The sequence below is a fragment of the Lissotriton vulgaris genome, chromosome 2_1, assembly GCF_964263255.1.
Source record: "Lissotriton vulgaris chromosome 2_1, aLisVul1.2, whole genome shotgun sequence".
NCBI lineage: Eukaryota > Metazoa > Chordata > Amphibia > Caudata > Salamandridae > Lissotriton > Lissotriton vulgaris.
In genome coordinates, this window is record NC_141687.1 from 1,978,340,206 (window position 1) to 1,978,365,681 (window position 25,476).

At 42.5% G+C, this 25,476-nt stretch overlaps 1 protein-coding gene across 1 annotated transcript in view; it reads right to left on the minus strand.

The window, feature by feature from the left end:
• Window positions 1-25,476, minus strand: part of LOC147733595 (ADAMTS-like protein 5) — a 262,354-nt gene that overhangs the window by 138,619 nt on the left and 98,259 nt on the right. Inside the window, exons 2-4 of the mRNA XM_086958186.1 lie at window positions 25,202-25,271; window positions 904-1,067; window positions 352-412 (exon numbers count right to left, since the gene is read on the minus strand). Of these exons, the coding sequence (XP_086814312.1) occupies window positions 352-412; window positions 904-1,067; window positions 25,202-25,271 (295 nt within the window). The remainder of the gene's footprint in view (window positions 1-351; window positions 413-903; window positions 1,068-25,201; window positions 25,272-25,476) is intronic.

Sequence of the window (25,476 nt, forward strand, 5' to 3'; positions counted from 1 at the left end):
AAGCAGTCTGTTGAACATCAATAGAATTTCCTATACATTTCTCAAGCCCACCATTTTATTTCTTGAAATGACTTTTGGATGGAACATGAGAGACAACAACATTTCTACACATCTGCACAAACATCATAGGCTAAATCAATAGAAGCTCCGAATTGGGTTCCTTTTGTACAGGCATCAAAAAGCTTCAAAACTATTTTTTTCTGCAGATGACACAAAGGTTGAATTGTAGATAAATCCAGTCAATCTACTCCTATTCAAAAATTGCCTGGCATTGAGCTAGTTCACATTGCCCATATGAAAGTTTAGAGAAATAACCTGAGGAGGGTCAATCGAATGTCGTGAATGTCTCACCTGAGTGTTGCAGATGCGGTACTGCCTTTGGTCTCCTGGGCACGCCTGTTCTGTGGATACCCTATTGAGACAGCCAAGATTTCATGATGACTTTAGTCACAAGGAGGCCACAATAGGATCGGCTTCTAAAGCGCTCTCATTTGAGAACATGTTGCTAACCTGAGTTGCTTATGGTGTATTTAATGTACAAGTGAATTGCAAGAGATAAACATTCATATCTGAAACAAAGATGAGTGTTTGGGGACAGTACTTGGAGTGTATCCGTGTAATTCTTTTCTAGCAAGAAGTAGGTTTCTGGTGTATACATGTGCTACCAACAGGCTTTGATGCATGTCCTAGAAAAATGTTAGAACATCTAAGGAAGTTGCCGAGGTCTTACAACCTTAATATCAATTATTGTGTTCTTATCAAATTCTGAACTTGAACATGTGACCTTTTATCATGGTCTTAAATGCCTAAACATACCTGAAAACGTTACGGAATGGCTCTAGGGCTGCCCTTTGCTCAAAGACATGGCAGGAGGATTGGGGTGCAATAAATATGAGAGATCACCTGCTCAAACACTGTCTGGTGCGCACGGCCACTCCACCACTACAAGTCCGCGAGCAGGGCGACCAGCTCCTCCACGAGCTCCACTCATTGCCGAAACCAATCGGGTGACTGTGCTCATGCCCAGCGCTGCTGAAGAAACCTCTCTGAAATGGGCCCCTCTGCAGCTGGAAAAGATAATGCATCAGTTTGGAATTATGTAGAATCCTCACCCTGTAAAGCCCTGCAAATCCAAGACCCCCCTGAATGCAGCTGCATGGTTGCTTAATTCCACAAATTCCACTCCTTATTTTAGCTCCTATGCTAATTTAGAAGCAACAGTTGTGTGGAAAGGCATAATTACCAACTCTAAGGCCAGTGAATGTGGGGTCAATGGTAGGTGACAGAAGGAGGAGCCACTACTCCCCACACCACAGGCATCTTTGTAAGATGTCTGGACATGGTGAGGATGTGGGCCCAGCTCATTCTGGATGCCTGCAGGTAGGACGCCAATTAGCAAGTTAGAAGGTGACTGTACCAGAGGCAGGCCAACTAGAAGAGGGCTTCTTTTTCATGATAGTATATTCAATTTTTAAAAAAAAACATTCAGTGCCTACAACTCGTGATATTTGAAATTGGATAACGTTGCCAATAACTACATACCATCAATTCCAGTGAGTATGAAAATGAAACAAATTGCTGAACGTCAAAGAATAATTTACAACTAGTAAGAAATATTTTGTGTGTATTGATTCTTATTTAAGACATCAATGATATATATGAGTGTGTGTATATGTATATATATATGTGTAGTACATATATATATGTGTGCATGTGTGTATATATATATGTATGTGAAGTATGTCAGTATATATATATATATATATGCAGAATGCTCCGTTTGCCATTTCCCCCACGATTGAGTTGCACTCTGACATCAGCGTAAGGTGGCAAGCCTCTATTTGCGGTGGGACAAGCTGTCATCCGCCTGCTGCTTTCATATCCAGTCATACCCGCAGCATGCCGTCGCGTTTCGGAAGATTTGCATCCTTCTTCAAAGGTTATAGCGGGAAAGTTGCGTGCAGACCGGTCTCAGTCCACCATTAAATCAATGCCACTTTCCACGCCCCCAGATGGGCTGGTGTAATGACCTCGGCATGGCATTGTGGTAAACGGAGTCCCGATGTATAAACCCACTATTATATGCTTCTTAGCTGGAGAACACAGTTTCAAGCCTTCGATGGCCCCCAACCAGCAGATGCAGCCTTAATCCCAAGCTGGTGTCACACAAATCGGCTCGGTATATCACAAGTCATGTGGCCCCCTTCTTGTCCTGGGTGGTGCGAACTCAGCGACAGGGCTGCCGCCTAATAAAAAGGCTCCGTTTACCATTTCCCCCACGATTGAGTTGCACTCTGATATCAGCGTAAGGTGGCAAGCCTTTATTCGCGGTACAAACTGTCATCCGCCTGCTGCTCTCATCGGGAACTCCGTTTACCACAATGCCTTGCCGAGGTCATTAGAACAGCCCATCTAGGGACGGGGAAAGCCGCATTGATTTAATGGTGAACTGAGACCGGTCTGCACGCAACATTCCCCCTATAGCCTTTGAAGAAGGAAGCGAATATTCCGAAACGTGTCGGCATGCTGCGGGATGACTGGATATGAAAGCAGCAGGCAGATGACAGCTTGTACCGCAAATAAAGGCTTGCCACCTTACGCTTATGTCAGAGTGCAACTCAATTGTGGGGGAAATGGCAAACGGAGCATTCTCATATATATATAGTGAGCAAGGCGGAGGCTTCCGCCGAAACGCGTCTGTGCAGCATGTCGGATTAAATCTTTCCTTGAGTCAAAGTCACGGTGTCAGTGCCTTCCTTTCATCAGAGGGAATTGGATTGGTAATCAATATATATATATATATATATATATATCCAAACGGGTCCTCACCAAGGCACTCAGAGCACCGTTTAGCCACGCTACCTTGAAGAAAAACAGCAGGACCAGGTATTCCGTGAGTTGATATTTTTTATTTGGCAACAAACGGCAGAGAGAGAGAGAGAGAGAGAGAGAGAGAGAGAGAAACACCGCCATACTTCACATACAGGCCATATTCTACCTTTCCTACTTAGTACTTAATTGCCATATACTGATATAATGGGATCACTTAGACATTTGTGTTTTCAACATTGCTGAGCCCTTTACTAAATTTGATGGCCCCAAGTTTAAATCAGTCACTTGAAGGGTGAGGAATACATAAGGGTTTGTGGGGATTTTCATAGGGTGAGGAATACATAAGGGTTTGTGGGGATTTTCCTTTTCACCTCAAATACAATTTTCCAGGGTGCAAAGTCGTGTTCAGCAAGTGCTGTGTAACACAGACATCTGTTTTTGAAGATTAATAGATTACATGTTTGTCAACACATTAATCATGAACATGTGCTCATCATGAAGATCAAAGTGATGTCTATAGACATTAATTGCACATTTTAATTATTGTCCCAGAACTATACACCAATGAATGTTACATGATGACTCACTGCAAAACAACTGTATTGAAGTTACAATGTTTTGTTAAATGACGCTTGTTAAATGAATGAAGGATCACAAACTTGAAATAATAGGCACGCCAGTAGGTGTAAACGACTGTGTCAAAACGCAACCAAAATGAGTAAAAAAATTAGCTGAGGCCGAAGGTTTCAAGAAGCAGGAAATATAAAAGTCTTCCAATGATGGGTTGCAAGCAAAATAATTATCTTCAAATCTAGTGTTATATGATAAGAGCAGTTCTCCCGTCTGGGAAGCAAGGGTTGACAGATTATCTCACGTAAATATCCTTACTAACTAATATGACATTGTTTTATACACATTTATTGCCACAATAAGGCTGTTTTCTAGCACTATAAATAATACCCACATGTATTTCTGCACATCAAAAGGTATTCATGTAGTTGAGATATACTGGTTACAAAAAACAAAGTTTCATGAAGAAATGTAGAACTTTAAAGATCAAAGGACAACTATATGTACCCCTCGTTCTAAAGCGCGACACCTGAAGTACGCAGGAGATCAATCAGACTTCCTGATAAACAGACAGATTATTCACTGTAGTTGATGTTTTATCAGATTCAGAATCCATTGATGATGAATATGTGAGTAGAATGGCCCTGTATGATGCCAACCCCTACCAAGAGATGACACGTGTGGCAATGCATGGGAAATACCTGCAGGTAGAAATCAATCAACGGGTAATGATCAGCTGAGCCCGCATCCTCAGACAGCCTTCATCTATTTCACCACCTGCTCTTTGGAAGAGCAGATGTGGTAACTATAGGTCTGAAACATGGCGATGATACAAAATGGAAGGTGCGCAGATTATCACCCCAACATTAGTTCTGCAGTGTCCGGGGCTGTACCCCAACTGACTCCGGACCTGCTGTACATTGAACAGGTGTTTATTTGTGTATCTGATAGTATAAAATCAAAATTTCGTGGCTCCAGCAACAACACACACGTCCTTCGTTAAGGCCGTCCAGAAACAATGCATCCCATTGTACACAGGTGGTCTCAGATAAAGAGGTTCCAGAACATATCCTGTTCTCTCGTTCTATAATTCTTGATACTATTGCTGCAGTCCGGAAAGTCGACAAGAAAGTGGCGATTCCACTCCATAAATCTAGGTGGTCGTCTATTTGGCGGAATTCTAAAATTAAACTCAATATTACTCCCACTCTCATGTCCTACTGCGCGGCTAAAGGGATTTCCCTTGTTAAACATCTTTATGGTGCTAATAATGAGCCATTACCCCTTTTCACCTTGGCTCAACAACATTCTTTAACTAACTTAGATTTTTATACTTTTCTTAAAATTAAAGTGGCACTTGCTAAGGTACGTCTTCATCCTACCTCTCCTACCATTTCTCTCTTTCATATCTGGACTAAATCTGGTCACGTAGCCTCCAAAATTTATAAATTTTTATCATCTGTTTCATTACCCACACATACGGTTGCTCAACAAAAATGGCTACATCATTTTGATCAAGGAGTTACGGATCATATTTCTTCAGACACTTGGCAGCTGATTGGTAAACTTTCTCTTCGCAATAAAATCGCCCCATCATTAATGCAATCTAAATTTTTCTCTGTCAACCTCCTTCATTGGACGCCTGTTCGTCTACATTCGCTCAATCTCAAAGATGATAATTTATGCTGGAGCTGTGGCTTATTGACGGGCGATTTTCCGCATATGTTTTTTGAATGTTCCCTTCTCTAGCCTTTTTGGAACCTCATTCATAAACATCTCTCTCTCATCTTTGGTATTGAGTTCCAACTCTCGTTTCCATTAATTTTATTAGGTCCATTGGCTGCCCCTGTTCCTCTCCCCTTGGATCCAATGGAATTACAGTTGATGGATCTCCTTTTGACTGTTGCGGTGAAAGTCATACTTATGGAATGGAAATCCTTTTCCTCTGTTTCTTATCATACTTGGTGGGCTTGGGTTTCCTTTTTGCGTAGTGCTCACACTTCGGTTGATCAAGCTCACCTTTCTCCATCTATTTCTAGTGGGGTTTGGAAAGCATTGGATGATTATATGGATTTGTCATCAAAAGGGTTGGTTGCTCAATTTCCTTTTGATTTGTCTGTTTGACTGGCGTCTTGTGTGCTGTGTGTGGGGTTAGTCCGTTGGAAATCCTTCTTTCTCTTCTTCTTCTTTCTCTTTCCTGTCTTCTTTCCCTTTCCATCTTTTCTTTTATTCTCTCTTTCTTTTTTCTTTCTTGTTTTCTATCCTTCCCGTGCCCTGATTATACCAGCTGATAGTGATACATTTGATTATTGATTCGATATAAAATACTCTTTTTCCTTTACCTAATTCGTTGTTCTGTTCATAGCAGGCTACTTTTTCTTTAGGACTACATTTGCTATGATTATTCTTTAAGTTTAGGCTTTGATTGCTTTTTTATCTGGTCTCAATTGTATCACATTTATTGTATTATGTACCTCTTCTTCTTTGTAGCTTGTTTATAAAATAAAATTCTTTGAAATCAAAAAAAAAAGAGGTTCCAGAAAATAGAAAAGTGAGAGAGGATGACTCAAGAAGAAGCCAAGATGAGTAAATCCTAAGAATTTTCTTAGAGTTCAAGCTTTGCACGATGGAGTCTGCCATGCGGTGAAAGACCAGGCGTAGCTTCAATTTTAATACGAGAGCAGAGAGTAGAGTGTACCGTTGCTGTATGGATATATGAGTAACAACATACATTTTTATAGTTATTGATGATGACCCATATCACTCATTCCTGCCATACGGTGAGCGCAGTGAATAGATCATCATTAAACTTTGTGGATAAAAGCAAACATGTCTCCCCACTTTAGGCACAGGATGAAGATTGCCTTATGCCAAGTGCTGTGGTGAAGCAATGAATGGATACTTAAAATTACACAGGCTCCAGAATGGAGTTTCGTGGACTAATTTACATTTCAAGAAGTTGTTTTTAACAAGGGCGGAATAGGAATACATGTCTACATGTATCTACAGCCTTTCTCAGGGTTTAGTGAATTTGAGTGCCCTAATATGTGTGACAGGGGCACATGTGGATCCTGCATAACCTTTGGAGCAAAAGCACATTTTTGGTAAACTAAAAATAATTTGCGGAAGTATTACGTTTTGAATACTTGATAGAATGCTGGATACAAAAGAGAACACATACTGTGTAAACTAAAGTGTGACACTCTCTGAGGACATATAAGCTAACACGAAAGCTGCATGTGCTTGCACTGCCGACGTGAACAAAATGCACAATGTGGTGCATCTGGGACAAAAATCTCAATTGAGCTCTCCACCAGGTGTAATGAGACATTGCATAATTCCCTGGAAGATTTTGCACAAATATTATGCCACTCCACCTCAGGCAATCCCCGTCACTGACCCAATTCAGGAAGGATCCCAAGATCTGGCTCTTCAACTGAAACTCTAGGCCCAGATGGACCAGCAGCCCCCCACCCACCCCCCCCTCCCCCCCAGCGCCTTGAGACCCTCATGGGTGAGTAGCAGTACAAACTCCTGATTGATTACAACCACTATATCAGGCATCATGGAAAGCTGATCCACCTTTTATTGTAATAACGTTCAAGTTTATCTAGAGAAGCCTTCCTCCTTTTTCTTTCCTCTTGTTTATCTTTTTATTTGCATGGCAGCAATCTTCCCTAGTGACACACTAAGTAGATCTTACCACGATGAACATGCAGACCCAGAAGGGTACCCTCAATACAAAAAGACTATGATACTTATCCTTTTACATTAAAGTTTATTATAATAATATCTTTATTGTAGAACTTGTTGCCAAAGTCATGCATGTCCCTCTTATTGCAAATAACAGTCTATTATAAAGTGAATAGTATTTCATAATTGATCTTAGAATGATAATAAATTGAGCCAATCATTGCTGGTGGAATTCAAACTTGTGTTGCTGAAAAACCTTTGCAGCAGATGCATTAACCCGCAGAGCAGCTACTGGACACTACCAATATTGGTATGAGAAAAGACTCCCTGCACAGCCTATTGGGTTGAAAGTGAGGAGAGCATTGGCGTCATTTGCATCCGAGCAGCGTAAATTTGCTGGTACTCAAAAGGTGAGGCGTCTTATTCCATGCTGAAACACATCAAAGACAGAACCCACACACATCTGAAGATCCGGGGAATTATAAAGTTGTTACTTTCTGAAGTGGCAGCAGGTCGCGAGATCAGGGCATGTTCTTGATTAAAGCTGCTGGGCTTCCATTCAAGAGGAGAGAGTCTCATAAGGCAGGTGGGAAACAAGCGGCTTTGCTCTTTATTTGTTTAAAAACCTGGAAAACCCGATCTGTGCTCAGCAGCCTGTCTGCACTCTTGGCTTATGGGGGCTTAGCCCGGGCACAATGCCGTCTGGGGAGGCGTGATTACCCAGACAGCACCTGTCCGATGGGCTCACCTGAGCAAGATAGCTATCTGGGTTCCATCTCGGACCCACAGGTGGGTCTTCCCTCTACAAACACCCCGGGCTCAGGGCGCTTTCATGCTTAAATCTGCTCTTTTCTTCATTCAAATTGATGCATTCTCCTGAAGGCAGACGGAAAACACAATTCTTTGGTTTCTGTTTGAAATCTTGGAAACCTGATCTGGGCTCAGCAGCCTGTCTGCACTTTACGCTCATGGGCTTAATTCCCAGAACAAAACCTGACTTTGATTATCCAGACAATAAGGGAGGCGTGGGTACTGAAAAAACACCTGTCTGATGGAGGAGTGATTAGACAGACAACATGGAGGCGTGATTACTGAGACAACATGGAGGCGTGATTACTGAGACAACATGGAGGCGTGATTACTGAGACAACATGGAGGCGTGATTACTGGGACCTCATGGAGGGTGATTACCGAGGCAAGAACTGTCTGTCGGAGCATTGCACCTACCACTAGTCCTTTTGTATTTAATAAGGTTACTTTTTACACTGCAAAGTTAAATAATCATTATCTTAAGGCATTTAGTAGTTATTGTGTTACTTTATGTCACATTACCTTATGTTACGTTATATTAAGTTATGTTATGTTACATTATGGTACGTTTTATGTTACATTACGTTATGTTATGCTATGTTCTGTTACGCTATGTTGCTAGCAATCGAATAACGTACAGTCTGCCATTGTTTTGGCCTCAGTGATCCTGATTTTGATGCATGTCTTTACTGAAGACCACCCACTCCTTTAATCTCTTAACCCCCTGTGTGTGCATGACGGCCCCCGGCTGTCCTACGTCACGGTCGGCGTGTGCTCAGGACAACCAGAAGCCATCCGAACGCCGCCGATTCCCTAGCGCCTGTGTGGAAGAATTAATTAGTGGCCGTAGTTTGGACGGCCCTCGTCCGCACACGCCTACCGTGACGTAGGACTGCCGGGGGGCGTCCAAGTACGCAAGGGGTTACGCCCTCTAATTAAATCCCCGCACTACAGCGGAATTTGCGCCGCAGGTAAGGGGTTAAAACCAAAATGGTGCCGGACATTTGCAAATTATGGAGATATGTGAAGGGGAATATGTACATGAAGTGTGAAAAGCAGGACTTTAGAAAGCACACACAATGTGATCTCTTACACAATGGTTACTTTGGAGTGTAATGAGGTGGCAAAGCGTCCAACACATGCATACTGTTAATCCGATCAGGTCAGTCTCCTTTGTGATGACCGCCAAGAGATGTACAGATGAGTTTATGGAGGACTGTCTCTGGAGACAGCGTAATTGGAAGATTCATCAATTTTGAGTAACTCAAAATTTGCAAATTGCGCAAGCTTACTGAACATTGCACCCGGGCCTATAGTAGACTGGAGCAAACATGCATAGTGGATGTTTTTTCTAGAGATCCTTTTGTAACTTGCAGGGCTAAGCTGTTTGTTTTGCCTCATCTTTAATGCAATAGTTTAAATATAATAATGGGAATAGAGTGGAAAGAGGTGGTATACAGTGCATTCATTTTATTCTGTGTTTCTACAACTGTTTCTTTTCTATTCTTGCATGTATCGTATTTGGGCCTAAATGTACCTCTGAACTCCATCTTGGAGAAACTGCGCCTGTGCGAAAGAAACCCCAAACCTCTGAAGCTGTGGCATTGAAACAGGCGTACCGGCACTCCCCCTGTGTTGGTCCGATCATTATGCTATCTAATTCAAACTAGTAATTCCAGGGGATATTCGGTGGACCAGCAGTGATGACTTAGGCAAGAAGCGGCCCTGGAAAAATCTTAACTTGGATTACCTTAACAATATATTGAGGGTAAATCTCCAAGATACTAATCTACCATGTTGCTCTTTGAATACTGCAGTAACTGATTGGCTAGTTAAATCTATTGATACATGTTTGCCTTTGGCAGTAATACATGATTCAATTCATCATCCTCCTGCCCCATGGTTCAATAATGAATTAAAGGATATGAAATCAAAATGTAAACATCTAAAAAGAAGATGGCGTAAGACTTACTCCTTGACTAGCAAATTGGAATACAAGGCTTCCTTAAACAAATATCATCTGGCAAAACATCTTTTGTGTCAAACGCCATCTCCACTTCAGTAGACCGTCCACGGACCTTATTTGCCATGGTTAAGAAGCTGGCAGTATCCAAAACGATTCCCTTGCCTCCAACCTTAGCTGACCTCCAATGCAATGATACTGCAAATTATTTTACCTCTAAGGTGGAAACAATATATTGCTCACTAAAGAATTCTAATCCTGTGAACACTATGAGTTCCCTGACTGAGGGGGCAAGTGGGAGTCATCGTCCTTCGGCAACGACGATATCTACGTGGTTGCCTCTCGATGATGAATCTTTCTTAGATTGTCTAACAAGGGTAAAATCTGGATCTCCTTTAGATCCTCTTCCCACAAACATCTTGCAACAACTTTCCCAGGAAGCACATGACATTCTTAAAGCACTTTTGAATGCTTCCTTACGAGAATCTTGTGTTCCTCTTGAGTGGAAACGTGCAATGGTGGTCCCCCTGTTGAAAAAGTCGGGAGCGGATCCCACGCTTATGTCAAACTTCCGTCCTATTTCACTGCTGCTAGTCCTTTCTAAGATCCTGGAAAAGCATGTGAATTGCCAACTTTCAGCCCACGTGGAACATTCAGGCTTTTTGCACCTTTCACAGTCGGGGTTTAGGGCTCATTTTTCCACCGAAACAACTCTGTTGGGGGTCACGGAGAAGTTGCGTGCCTGCTTAGACAGAGGGGAGACAACGGCGCTCATTTTACTTGATCTGAGCGCCGCATTTGACACGACGTTACATTCCATTCTGTTAAAATCTCTCCAGTCAGCAGGAGTTGTAGGGCCTGCATTAGCCTGGCTGTCCTCTTTTCTCTGTGACCGTACATTCCAAGTTTTCTCTTCTAAATCTTCATCTACCATCAGATCATCTGCGTACGGTGTGCCTCAGGGGTCCACGCTGAGCCCCGTGCTCTTTAACATCTACGTGAGACCCCTGACATCAATTGTAGAGGAGGCAGGTTTGTCCCTTTTTTCGTACGCCGATGACACGCAAATCATCTTTTCCCTGTCCTCTACCGAGGAAGGGTCTTCTTCTCCCCTTCAAGATGATTTGCGGCGTGTGTCGGAATGGATGAGTTCTAACTTGTTGAAGTTGAATGGAGAGAAAACGGAGGTGGTTATCTTAGGTAAACATAAGCATCTTTTGTGGCCCCAACATTGGCCAACAGAAATGGGTGCCCTTCCTCAACTGGTTGAAAAAGTCCATAACCTGGGATTTATCCTTTATAACACCCTCTCAATGCGGCAACAGGTGGTTAGTGTTGCTTCCACATGTTTTACTATTCTAAGATGGCTGCAAAAGATTATCTGGATGCTCCCTGACTTCACAAAAAGAACGGTGGTCCAGGCGTTAATTACCTCACGCCTGGACTATGGGAAAGTATTGTACCTTGGAGGAAATTAGGAGGTGCTGAAGAAACTCCAAGTAGTCCAGAATTCCGCAGCTCGTCTGGTACGTCATACCCCTAGGAGATCATCCATCTCTCCGGTATTGCGGGATTTACACTGGCTTCGCATTGAGAGCCGGATTAAATTTAAGAGACTGTGTCTTATTTTTAAAATCAACCAAGAGTCTGCCCCTCTTTATCTTAAGGAGATTGTCCATCCCTATGTCCCTTCCCGTCCTTTACGATCAGCTACTCAGGGCAACTTGGTAACATCTAGTTGTAGACTATCTAGAATGGGTGGTCGTTCTTTTGCGTTCCTTGGACCCAGACAATGGAACTCTCTTCCTTGTTCTATGAAGCAGGAACAGTGTTATCTCAGGTTCTGGTGAGACCTTAAGACCTGGCTCTTTTCTCAATAATGAGTCGTCTGGTTACTCAGTTACAGTACTCCATCTACCTGCTCCGGGCAACCCTGTTAGGGTAGCTGTGCGCAATATAAATTTAATAAATAAATAAATAAATAAATTGAAACTGTGCCAATCTGATATGGATGGAAAAAACTATGAGAAGAGTGAACTCCTCACCCTGCCAGAGGAAACTGAATTGAATAAAATGTTTAAATGTCTTATTGTTACATTCACTACCGGGTGGAATAAAAGTACATGGGAAGATAAAGTTATGGGAGGGAACATTTAAATATATGATTTACAGGTACCTCATATCAATATGGTGTGATGACTACTCCTCATCTTTTGTATAATAAAATTGTGGGATTCACACGTTTGCAACATTTGGGGGAGGTACACTGACCTGGAAAATAGTATAACTAGGGTAGGCTTAGCTAGTTAGATTGTCGACTTGTCTGAATTGCTGACCTGTCACTGACCCAACACACTCAATAGGTGATCGAGAGCAGAGTTACTGGCGGAGCACTCTGTCAGAAAATTTGATAACCCAATCGGGGTACTGGGAAGGAGTTCGATGACCCAATCCGGGTTCGGCTGTTAGCTCCAGAGAGAGAGGTGTGACGCAGGCGTTGCACTTTAGCTGTGGGTGCCAGTCTTAGCCTGAAGTGGTCCTGTCCTGATCCAATTTGGTCCGTAACCTGTCCTGATTCTGATCTGCACCTGTTCTTTCTTGCTGGCACCTGCATTTGGGATTCCTAACCTTTGACTCAGCCCGTGGCCAGGGTTGGTCACCACACCATTCCAGGTAACTATAAAGTGTGGGTTTGTCATTGTACTGTTTTCCCTTTCTCTACCCACCTTTTGTTAGAATGCTTAATGATACTTCTTTCCAAATTATTTGCATATGTTTGTTTCAATCTACATCACTCTAAATAGAACAAGAAATTATTGATTTCATGGTTTCAAACGTTTAAAGATTTTACTTAGATAAAATAATGTAAACTTTTCTTGAGTTTGTGGGTATTTATGAAAATACTAAATGTTATTATACTACCTATTTTCTTGCTAACTCCCTTGATCCTTTAGGACTATAGGTATCAGTAGCTTGGATTGGTAAGACAAACAGTAGAGACCCCGAATGGTAAATACAAAATTGATTGAGTATAGGTTTACCTGTTTAATGTATATATAGTATATGGGTCCAGGTAAGTATGGTAAACTGAGAAGGTGAGCCTGCACTCTATCATCCTGACAGTAGCGGCTCGTAATGGGAGTGTTGCGGGGCGGTGGGGCAGGGTGGGGAGTAGTAAACTCCGGCATACGGCGGATCGGAGGTAAGTACATAAACAAACAAATAAAATGAACTACATTGAGCGTGCTGCAACGCAAATGGCGTTGCAGCGCGTGCAACGTAATTAATTGTATTTATTTATTTATGTACTTACCTCCGGTCGGTCGTATGCTGGAGTTTATTACCCCCCATTCAGCCCCTACCCCGCCCTGCAACACCCACTACGAGCCGCTACTGTCTTCTGATGCAAGGAACTAGACAGCTTTTTTTTCAAACAAGATCCTAGATATTTATGCCACCTTTTCAACTCACCAAGCTCCTCCTAGTACTTTAGAAAATCTAACATCATCTAGGCACTTATGTGCCACACTATTTTTTTTTTAGCCTATAGAAGATTATCTTGTTTGCCTGTTAGCGCTGACTAGCCCACCTCTGCAGCCATGAGCTTTATACATTTTAGCAATATCAACAAGTCCCTTGGATAAAATGTATGCTATTTGATGATGCTCACATAATTGTCTTCTAATTTCTCCCTACCACCATCCTTAACCGCATCGCTGCGGTGGCTTTTCCCGCTGTGTGCAGCAAATTATGAAAAGCAGCTTTACATGACGAGCTCAGTTCGTCATCCGCACACGATCACCGTGGCTGATGACGAGCTGAGCTCGTCATCAGCAGCAAAGGGGTTAACAAATATTCAATGCCTATTACCCCCGCCGCTAAACTATTATGTACTATATGATGTAATCTGTACACAACTGTTCTGTTCAAGGTGCCCAGCAAATAAAAACATAAAAAACTATAACGACAAGCTTCTTCAATCTCCATGTTTTGCAAAACCAATTCTACTGACTGGGTTTATGACGGTAGTTTATATTGTCTTTTAAAGAAGTAAATAAAAAAATATACAAAATTACAGAACCTTTAAATGGTATCACCATTTACAATGTGCCAAACTAATATTTTGAGCTCAAAAAAGGACGGTTGATTTGTGGGTTTCTGGATTACTAAAGAGTATTTCTACCTCCTGTGTCACCCGTCGAATCTTAGAACTATCCACTGTACAAGACGGTGAAAGACGACAAATTATTGCATGAATCCAGAGATTAGGGGAGTAAAGAAGAAGGTTGCCATCTTATTGAGACCAGGGAGCAGATTAAGGTTCCCCATCCCAGGCGGCATGGGAGACCAGGATCAGCACCCATCACATCTGACAGTGGGTGTTGTTTTAAGCCCACCATGGGAACAACAGTTGAATAAGCTTTATGCTGTCAGAATGGAGGCTTGTAGGCATGTATAAGTATATTTATTTGTTACGCAGTCTTAACTGCTCTCAGAATAAAGATATGGAAGTGACCCGTTGCTAGCACATTGCAGATTATTTTGGATACACGATTTAGAACAACTGTTGTCCCAAAAAAATAACTAATTACAGCACCTTGGCAACTGCCACGCACCGAGGCTGTGTGTCTCATGAGGCTAGTTCCTTTGAAGCAAGGAGCTATTTCCAGATAACCCTCATAGAACGTTCCCTAATACAAAATCAGATTTCATTCCCTCTGCTGTGAAGGCAGAGCACACATCTACCAGCCAGTATTTACCACAGAGGCCCTCAGACCTGCTAACCTTGATATAATGTTCACCATGTGATTATACTGGGAGTAGGAGGCAGGGCTTTGGAGAGAGACAGGGCCACGGAGAGTGGGCGCTGGACCACCTGCTTTAACCAGTCACTCATATCCTCCCCCACAGCAAGAATAAAATCATGTGTAGGCACCTCCCTATTCCTGGGGAGTCTTTATTTGGAGCCCAGACAAAAGAAGAAATAGTGTATCAGTGTGTCACGGTGTAAATTAGCAGGCCCGGGTGCTCAATGTGGCTTACAAGTATAAGCAAACTATATGGACGGAACTACTGAGAGAATACAGTACATTCTAGATGGCGGCAATGCTCTTCTCCATGGTCTCCCAGATATCACGGCGACCCTCGTGAAAGGCAATCTGATGGAATCTGATGCAGCAATCTGATGGAAGTTGACCAAATCGCCCCAACCCTATTGGAACTCCACCGTCTCTTCCTACTTGCTAGCATCATAGGTGTGAGCAACTGCAGGATGTGCAAAGCCCTCACAAATGTCCCTTCTCTCTATCTGGATCTAAAGCTCTTTCTCTCTGCTAGCTATCGACATAGCGGCTAAATGCTGCCAGTGTCGAGACAAAGAAATGTAGAAAGAAAAAAACCAGGGAGCAGGCCTTCTCCACCAAACCCCCCAGGTTTCAGAACAACGTGTACACATTAGTAAAGACCCAACCCTGAGTCATTTCAGGAGAGAACTGAACACTCACATCTTCAAAGAACACTAGATGTGGTCACCTTAGAAGATCCCCTTTCTTAGCTCAGCAGCCCTCTTCTGCTCCAGCCTGCTTAAAATCTTGTCCCATTCTTTGGATTATAATCCTGCACAGTGCTAAGAGACCCAGGACAGAGTTTACATTAACATCCCACATACATAAAGTAGCACTACCTTCCACTTAATGCCAAGTGGTGCACCCAGCGTGGAGCAAACTCCAAGAGGTCATTCTTTGCTGCCACTTGGGGTGGAAAACAGGCTGGGCAGTACCTTCTGCTGCTGCTACATCCTTTTTGCTAGTGCCCATCTGGACCACAAGGCAAACAAATTAATTCACTGGGCAAATGCGTGTTGTGTTGTGGCCCTCTCTGACTTATGGGTGGGCCACATGGGTTCCCCAAACAATGAGCCGGGGGGAGCGGCTTCTACCGGTTCCTAATTCCCGTCCATGAAAACGAGAGAAAAACAAAGCTGTAAAGTTAGGAACTAAAGCGATGCTTTATTTTAGCAACTTTTCCACAAACATAAGTCCTAACCTTTCTCTGTGTGGCAAAGTAATACGAAAGTGTGTTACCCAAGATGGGCGGTAATAAGGTTCCTCTCTGACGAGCTTGTGTGTGTTCCACTCAGACAGCCTAGTTTAGTCGGCCTTCCACATTGTACTCAACACGTCAATGGCGTACAATGAAAATGTTGCCAACTATGCGCACACCCTGGGCATTAGGAAGGCATTTTCACAGTTTCTAACATAAAATCTTTCAATAGCGCAGCTAAATTAATGAGAGGGTAATTTACAGAGTTGGCTTTCTTCCAACACAACAATTGCGGCGCCCCCAAGCATACCAGACCAAGGTACTAATAATTAACTGCAGAGACATGTGGACATGATGTTTTTGAAAAAGGTGCAGTAGCTGCACATAAATTAATTCACCGAAGGTCACAGAAGGGGGAGTGCCAGGCATGCCCTCGCACACAGCAGCCCCTGCTCTGCAGGCTCCTGCCTCCGAAAGGAGCACCGTCATATTTCTTGGCATGGCAGGTAAAGCTAAATATTTACAGCAGTTCAGGAGTTCTGGAAGCAAAGCAGAGCTCGCGTGCATACATGTCGAAGCTCACAGGCTTCTCGGTGGTGGAGCTGTGAATTCACGCCCCGAGGCTTCTGAGACGGGGCAGCAATAATGCAGCACAGGTGCAAGAGGCTCTAACGCCCCAAGGAAAGTGTCCCTAGAACCCCAGTTAGGAGCTTAAATGCAGCTATTATAGGGGTGCAGAAAAAGGCTCCCGCTCCTGTGCCCGTGCATCCTTAGTGCAGCAGGTGCAGTGACACCAGTGCCCACGAATACGAGGGGCCGACTGCACCCAAATTAGGCCTGGTTTTTATTAAAAAATCAGGAGGCAGGAGAACCCATTTCCTTGCTTGTATAAGGACTCTGGCCCCCTTGCTATGCACCTGTTGCACTAATGCGAGCTATGCCCCTGAGAGACAGCATGGCCAGTGGTATAGCCAAGAAGGTGACCGCTCAGTGGGTTTACTGACACAACATAGAAGTAAAAAAATCGATATAAAAAATATAGACAACAAAAATATTGACTCCTATGCTTAAATATCGAATTAAAAATATAGATGTAAAAAATATCAATTTAAATATAAATGTTAAATAAAAGATATATTAAATATATTAAATATTAATTTTTACAAAATGTATTACATTTAGGGGCCGATTCCGATTTGGGAACATGCCTTCCGAATAGCCGTACAGAGCTTTTTTCCCATACGATTCATATGGAGAACCATACCCGTACCTACGACCTAGTACGATGTGCACCCAAAGCTGTTCTCTGTACGAATCGTACCGAAGACAATACAACTCACTGATCCGTACGAATCGCATTCGGAACGCGCAGTACGCGATGTCCGTACGGATCGAAACTGTATTTTCCGACCCAGCAAGTACGAATCGTATCGACAACATTCCGTACAACTCTTTTTCTACGGGAGTTTAAAACATCCGTAAAAGCAGATTTTGCCTCGAAATGCGTACGAACGGACCACCCCTCCGGGTACGGTGCGTACCCCCCATGATAGCAGGGGTTTGGTGCGTTGGGGTAGGGTGCGTACACCCCTGGATTTTAGGGGTGCTGTGCTTATGTCCCCGTGCGTACACCCCATGAATGTTGGCATACGGCGCCTAGGTGTACGGTTCGTAACACCCAAGGCCGTAGGTGTACGGTGTGTACACCCCGTGCGTACACCCTTTGCGTTTAGGGGTACGGTGCATATGTGAATGTGTGGCTCTCCGTACAAATTGCCGATACGCAACTTGTTCCATACGAAACGCATATTCATTACCTGGTCCGGATCGTACTTGGCGGGTCGCACGGCATGTTTACGAATTGTACGGTTCACTGTGAGAGTCTAATTCGTACGGATTGAGCCTTGTTTTTCATACGGTTCGCACGAATTTAGACGTATTTCTATCCTACGGATCGTACTACGCAATTTGGACAGATTTTTATGATTCGTAGGGAAACGGCTTCGAATACGAATTGTCGTACGGATTTGTTTCCCGAATCGGATTCGGCCCCCTAGTATACATGTTTACAAAATATTACAAATAAACTTAATTAAAAAAATAAACTCACAAACATAACAATTTAGACAAATATATTTTTACTTTAATATAATGAATAAACTATCATCTTTAATTTATTTTAAAACCTTAAAATTATATAAAAATAATATATATATATATATAATTTAAATTATAAAAAAATACTAGAATAAATTAAAACATTAAACTATGAATAAATATTTAAAATTAAATTGCCTGATACAATCAGTGCAACAGTAGGAAAAGTGTTGGATAGCAAAATAATAACATTTACTATTCCAACTCCAGTGAGTGCAACAGTAGGGAAAGTGTTGGATAGCGGAGGGGTAAAAACGTACTATTCCCTCTCTACTGAGTGCAACAGTAGGGAAAGTGTTGGATAGTGGTGAGATAAAATTTACTTTTTCCACTCCGATCAGTGCGAAGGTAGTCATATCTTAAAAATAAAAATGCTAATATATTTAATATTACAAATAAAAAACAGATTAGAATATTAAATGCATCTGACAAATACATTAAGATATTATATTAAATAAAATCACATCATTTTCAAACAAATAAATATTTTCAATTAGAAATTATTTAGAATCAAAAACATTAATTATTACATAAATTTACTTTTTTTATTTCCTACCCTATAACCCCACATACTTCACAACCCACATCTAAATTTTACTTAACAAATGTGCTTAGATAATTAACATGGTTAATTACAAATTATAGAAATATTATTGATTAAAAAACAAATTAAAATTCATAAAAAATAATAAACTTCCCACACTTTACACCTATAATCCCAACAAACCACTGGTAAAATTAAACAAAAAAGATGAATTACACAATTCAAACTTATTCTCAATTAAAAAAACTATTAATATATAAAACGGATTATAAAGTAAGTACAATTAATTTACTCCTCACCCTTGACCTCTAAAAAAGTACCCTAATTAAATATCAATTAATTAACATTAATGATCAACCAATTATTAATTAATTACAAATAAATTACTTTCTACCCTTTACCCCATAAACCCCACAACCCACACCTAAAACAATCACACAATTACCACCATAATTAATGATCAATTAATTAGTTATTATAAATTAACAAGTAATTATTCATTAATTAAACATAAATTACTTCCTAACCTTTACCCCATTAAACCCCACAACCTGCACCTAAAATTAATTACACAATTTCCATAATTAATTTTCAATCAATTAATTGATATAAATTAATAACTAATTATTAATTAATCGAAAATAAATTACTTTCCACCCTTTACCCCTATTAAATCCACAACCTGCACTTAAAAAAAATTACTCAATTACCTTAATTAATGATCAATTAATCAATTAACATTAATTAACATCCAAACAATAATTAATTACAAATAGATTACTTCCCACAATTAAAACGATAAAATATAAATTAAATTCATAAAAAATAATCATTAATTTTTTAATATAATTAAATTGCTTGCCACCCTATTACCCTATAAACCCAAAACCTGCTGAGGAACTAAAAAATGCAAAATTTAATTAAAATAAAATTGATAAATACTAAACATGTAACACATATATTAAAAATCATAAACAATACTAATGCAAAAAAAATACATCACATACATTTAAAATATAAACTAAAACACATAACAATAAAAAAATCGATATTTTATACAACTATATTTTTGCAAACAATATTAATGACTTCTATATTTTTACAAACGATATTTCTTAAATTCAAGATTCTTTGACCACAATATTCTTGTTATGCTATGTTATGTTAAATGTATTTATTGAGAGAAAGTACACCAATCGGTTTCATGGTGTTAAGATCCAGAGAGTGCTGCCACAGAGAATTTCAATTGTATGCCTGGCAAAAGAGCCAGGTCTTTAAAAGCTTCCTAAATTTAGAGTACAAAGTTGTCGCTCTAATATCAGGAGGAAGAGAATTCCAGAATTTTTGGGCCATGACTGCGAATCTAAGACCCCCCGGTTTCTTGCATTTGAAAGGAGTAACTGAGAAGTTGAGGTGGGAAGACCTACAATCTGGGTAGAGGAGTATCTCTGTACCCGAGAAGAAACAAACGCTGGACATTTGCCATGGAGCGCTTTATATATGATGCATTCTTGTAGTCCATGTTTCTGAATCACATCTCGATATTTGGGGAAGTCGACATTTCCAACTCGATATTCTGTTTCAACACCGTAAGAGAGCTATCAGCTCCTACCGTACAATGGCGATGTAGAGAGAAATGTAAGTGTCTCTCTTAGGTATCACCTTCCAGCACTATACATGGCTGGCAGTCAAACATATAATTAAAGACACCATTTTTAATGTTTTTATTCTAATCGGGGTGTTATACACTTTACACACAAGCACCCTTGAACACTTGCGGGTACTGAGCTGCGTTCAGCCTCCAGTGAGGAGATCTATCTCTTGTAATTGTATTTTCAGTGTATTGTTTAACTTTTCGGTACCCAATGGTATTCTCCCTCGAGCACTCTAAATCCTCGCACTGTTCCAGAGGCCAATCACATATATATTCAACAACCCCTTGTAAAACAATCTGCACCCAAAATGGTGACAGCAACCGCTAGTGCAGGGGAGTCCCCTGCATCACAGAGAACTTACCACATATCTGAACACAGAAGAGTTTAGATTCATGACATAAAGTAGCTGAAAAAGGAAACTCTCCATTTAAAATCTCAATTACCGAGTGTCTTAGTGAGTGTGTGTGTGTCTGGATAAGGGCGTGTGTCTAGATGAGTGGGAGTGTCTAGGTGAGTGTGTGTGTCTAGGTGAGTAAGTGTGCGTCTAGGTGAGTGTATGTGTCTAGGTGTGAGTGTGTCTGTGTGTTTAGTTGTGTGTGTGTACATGTGTATGTATCTAGGTGAGTGTGTGTGTCTTGGTGTGTGTGATAGGAGTGAGTATGTGTGTGTCTAGGTGTGTCTAGTTGTGTGTGTTTGAATGTGTGTGTGTGTGTGTGCATGTGTATGTGTCTAGGTGAGTGTGTGTGTCTTGGTGTGTGTGTGTCTGTATGGTGCTTGTACAAAGAAGACCACCTTGGAGTTATCTATGAAACTCTCCAGTGAGTTACAGCCCTGGCTTGGGTGTTTCTATCTGTTTTTCATCATGCAGTGAGTTTTGAGGGCTGACAGTGTGAGCTCTGCAACCTGGCCATCTTCACTTTCTCACAGCATCCCAACCCACTTCTGCTGTTTAGGTCTTGGCCTGGCAATGCGCTGCTTTGCCATGCAGAGGCTTCTTAGAATCAAGACGGATTCCAAAGCTCTGCCTCAGCTCCGCCTACAGATTTCATTTGTGTGCGTTGCTTGGCATCACAAATTATCCCAAAGACAGTGCAATGATTGCACAGGAGGCATTTGAATCCCTCCTGGTTGCCACCCTGTCCCCTTTTGGCCACGCCCACCGGGATTGGATCATTTACGGGCATATTTACACTCTTTCCTTTAAAGTACTCAAAGCACTTTTTGTTCTCATTTGCAGTGCCTTCCAAACGCTTGTAATGGCCGCTCGGACAGCCTCTCCTGCTTCAGCCACCCCACCCTCGCAAAATGTGGAATTCTTCTGCATCATCAATGCACCTTATCTCTCTGGTCTTTAGCTTTTTAAAGCAATCTATTCATGCATTCATTTGCGCATTGTGATAAGCTGACGAGTATATTTTGTGTGAGGCGGGGTTGGACTAACAAGGTATGTTTGAATGGTCCTAGTTAAGGATACAATGTATATTTGTTATACTTGTTCTGGTTTGCGGACATGAACCCAGTGGTCTTCGGGGTAGTTAGCCAGGTCTTGGAAGAAACGTGGGCTCTCGTCACACAGGGAGTGCAGCGTCATCTTAGATCTTGCACGGCAAGGATGCAATGAGCCCCAGTGGGACACTCACAGCTTAGAGGTGATGCAGAAACACCACAGAATGAACACAAGTGCTTTTTGTGCAACCCACATGTGCGTCTGTTGTAACTCAGCGCTTGTGCCCTGGTGCTGTGCCCACTGAGGCAGGGCTAGGGGAAGCAGGGCAGCGGGAACAGAGGCGCCTGGAGGGTACTTGGCCTTTGTGTATATTATTGTGACCCTTTGTCTGGCAGCAGCTCAGTGCTGTATTTAACGATAGGAGGAGATGAGACCCCCTGATGCACACACGCTGTCCATCAAGAGGCAGAGAACCAGGTCAGCAGAGCTGCTCTAGAACCAGAGAACCAGGTCAGCAGAGCTACTTTAGAGCCATAGAACCAGGTCAGCAGAGCTGCTCTAGAGCCAGAGAAGCAAGTCAGCCGAGCTGCTGTAGAGCCAGAGAAACCAGGTCAGCAGAGTTGCTTTAGAGGGAGAGAATCAGGTTAGCCGAGCTGCTGTATGGCCAGAGAACCAGGTCAGCAGAGCTGCTCTAGAGCCAGTAAACCAGGTCAGCAGAACTGCTTTAGAGGGAGAGAACCAAATCAGCAGAGATGCTTTAGAGCCAGAGAACCAGGTCGGCCAGCGACGGCTCGTGGAGGGAGTTACGGTGGGGCAGGAGGGTGGGGAGGGGCAGGGTGGAGGTTGCTAAAAACCGGCATATGGATAATTGCAGGTAAGTAAACCATTTAATTAATAAAAACGAATTTCGTAGTGCGCCTTGCATCGCAAAATGCAATGCAGTGCGAGCTACGAAATTTGTTTTATTAATTGAATTGTTTACTTACCTGCAATTATCCATATGCCGGTTTTTAGCAACCTCCGCCCTGCCCCTCCCCCTCCCCGCCCTCCTGCCCCACCGTAACTCCCTCCACGAGCCGTCGCTGAGGTCGGCAGAGCTTCTGTAGAGCCAGCAAAACAGGTCAGCAGAGCTTCTGTAGAGCCAGAGAACTAGGTCAGCAGAGCTGCTTTAGAGCCATAGAGCCAGGTCAGCAGAGTTGCTCTAGAGCAGGAGAACCAGGTCGGCAAAGCTGCTATAGAGCCAGAGAAACCAGGTCAGCAGAGCTGCTTTAGAGGGAGAGAACCAGGTCCGCAGAGCTGCTTTAGAGCCAGAGAACCAGGTCAGCAGAGCTGCTTTAGAGCCAGAGAACCAGGTCAGCAGAGTTGCTCTAGAGCCTAATAACCAGATCAGCAGAGTTGCTCTAGAGGCAGAGAACCAGGTCAGCAGAGCTGCTGTAGAGTCAGAGAAACCAGGTCAGCAGAGCTGCATTAGAGGGAGAGAACCAGGTCAGCAGAGCTGCTTTAGAGCCAGGGAACCAGGTCAGCAGAGCTGCTTTAGAGCCAGAGAACCAGGTCAGCAGAGCTGCTCTAGAGCCAGAGAACCAGGTCAGCAGAGCTGTTGTCGAGCCAGAGAACCAGTTTGGAGGAGCTGCTCTAGAGCCTAAGAACCAGGTCTGCAGAGCTGCTCTAGAGCCAGGGAACCAGGTCAGCAGAGCTGCACTAGAGCCTAAGAACCAGGTCAGCAGAGCTGCTTTAGAGCCAAAGAACCAGGTCAGCAGAGCTGCTTTAGAGCCAGAGAACCAGGTCAGCAGAGCTGCTTTAGAGCCAGAGAATCAGGTCAGCAGAGCTGCTCTTGAGCCAGAGAACTAGGTCAGCAGATCTTCTTTAGACCCATAGAACCAGGTCAGCAGAGCTGCTGTACAGCCACAGAACCAGGTCAGCAGACCTGCTGTAGAGCTAAAGAACCAGGTCAACAGAGCCATTGTAGAACCAGAGAACCAGGTCAGCAGAGTTGCTCCAGAGCCAGAGAACTAGGTCAGCAGCTCTGCTGTAGAGCCAGAGAACCAGGTCAGCAGAGGCGTTGTAGAGCCAGAGAACCAGTTCAGCAGAGCTGCTATAGAGCCAGAGAACCTGGTCAGCAGGGACGTTGTAGAGCCAGAGAACCAGGTCAGCAGAGCTGCTTTGGAGCCAGAGAACCAGGTCAACAGAGCTGCTGTAGAGCCAGAGAACCAGGTCAGCAGAGGCGTTGTAGAGCCAGAGAACCAGGTCAACAGAGCTGCTGTAGAGCCAGAGAACCAGGTCAACAGAGCTGCTTCAGAGCCAGAGAACCAGGTCAGCAGAGCTACTTCAGAGCCAGAGAACCAGGTCAGCAGAGGCATTGTAGAGCCAGAGAACCAGGTCAGCAAAGCTGCTTTAGAGCCAGAGAGAGCTTATTTACAAACACCTCTGCGTCACTTTTTCCCACACAAAAAGTGAGGCACCAGCGGTGCATGGGACTTGTAAAGAAGCCCCATTGTGCTCATTTGAACGCAATAAAACATAACCTTCACACCACGGAAAAGGTGAAAGAAAGTACCAGTTTAAAGCCCAGTTTCTAAAGTTATTGCTCTTTACACGGTTACTGGTAACTCAAGTCTCCTGCCTGAGGCCTACTACATTTATTGTAATTTAAAACTTCAGGTATCAAAATGCAAAGTTGTGTGAGCTATGCGCCCTATACTGGCCGAACAACTGCCTCCTACCATAGGACTGTTACGAATGTCTACAAATCTAAGATTGTTTTTTGGGAAGTAGATGTTGCACCTCATGCCTGCAACATAAAACAAGCATTTGCAATCCAATAGGGCTGACATTACTAAAAGTTTGAGCTATTGGTGTTGCAAATGATAATGTTGGTAGCTTTTGTATTTTTTTGTTAAAAAAGATTCCAGCAGTAGCAATAGTAATGAAATAAAATCCACGTAGACCACCAGTACCACCACCACTAACACCACCAGTACCAATACCACCACCACTATCACCAACGCTACAACCACCACAAGTACCATAACCACCACTACAATTAATACTATTACTACTCTGTGGTGATAGTTATAATAATAGTGGTAGTTATGGTACTGGTGGCAAATTACTATTATAAATGACAATACCTGTTAATTTTTCAAAAGGAATTGCCATTTACAATACCAATAGCTCTGAAACTCGCAGTTGCGAGACCTATTGCATTGTAAATGCTTGTTCTTGCTTCTGTCCTGTACATCTGATTAGGTCTCTTCATTGGAACGCCCCTTCGCTCCCCCCTCCAACACTAGAGTAATATCTTCATTCAACAAATTCAGGTTTGTACCGAGGACCCACGTACATGACAGTGAGTCTGCCGAATACACAAAATCCGACCCCCTCCATTTGAATACAAACTTGTACCGTTGATGTCATGCATGTAAGGTAATTTCATATAGAAAAGCTGGAGTGCTGCTCTGTGTACCAATAAATAAATATGTTTGACATACCTGGCAGGGCGCAGGACCTATTTGAAAGGCCATGATGACGCACGTCATAATGAGACCTGGAGAGACCAGCCTAGAAATGGACACAGAATAGTGAAAAATTAGCACAGCAGAGACAGCACAAACATTATCACCCCCTTCACTAGCATGCACAGAAATCGCCACAAATCTTCAGTGACGTCGCTGATTTATGTTAAGTACTTTTTAATACTTTTTTGTATGCACTGCACAATCCAAATGGTAGACTCATAGCACCGATTATTCAAATATGTTATTCT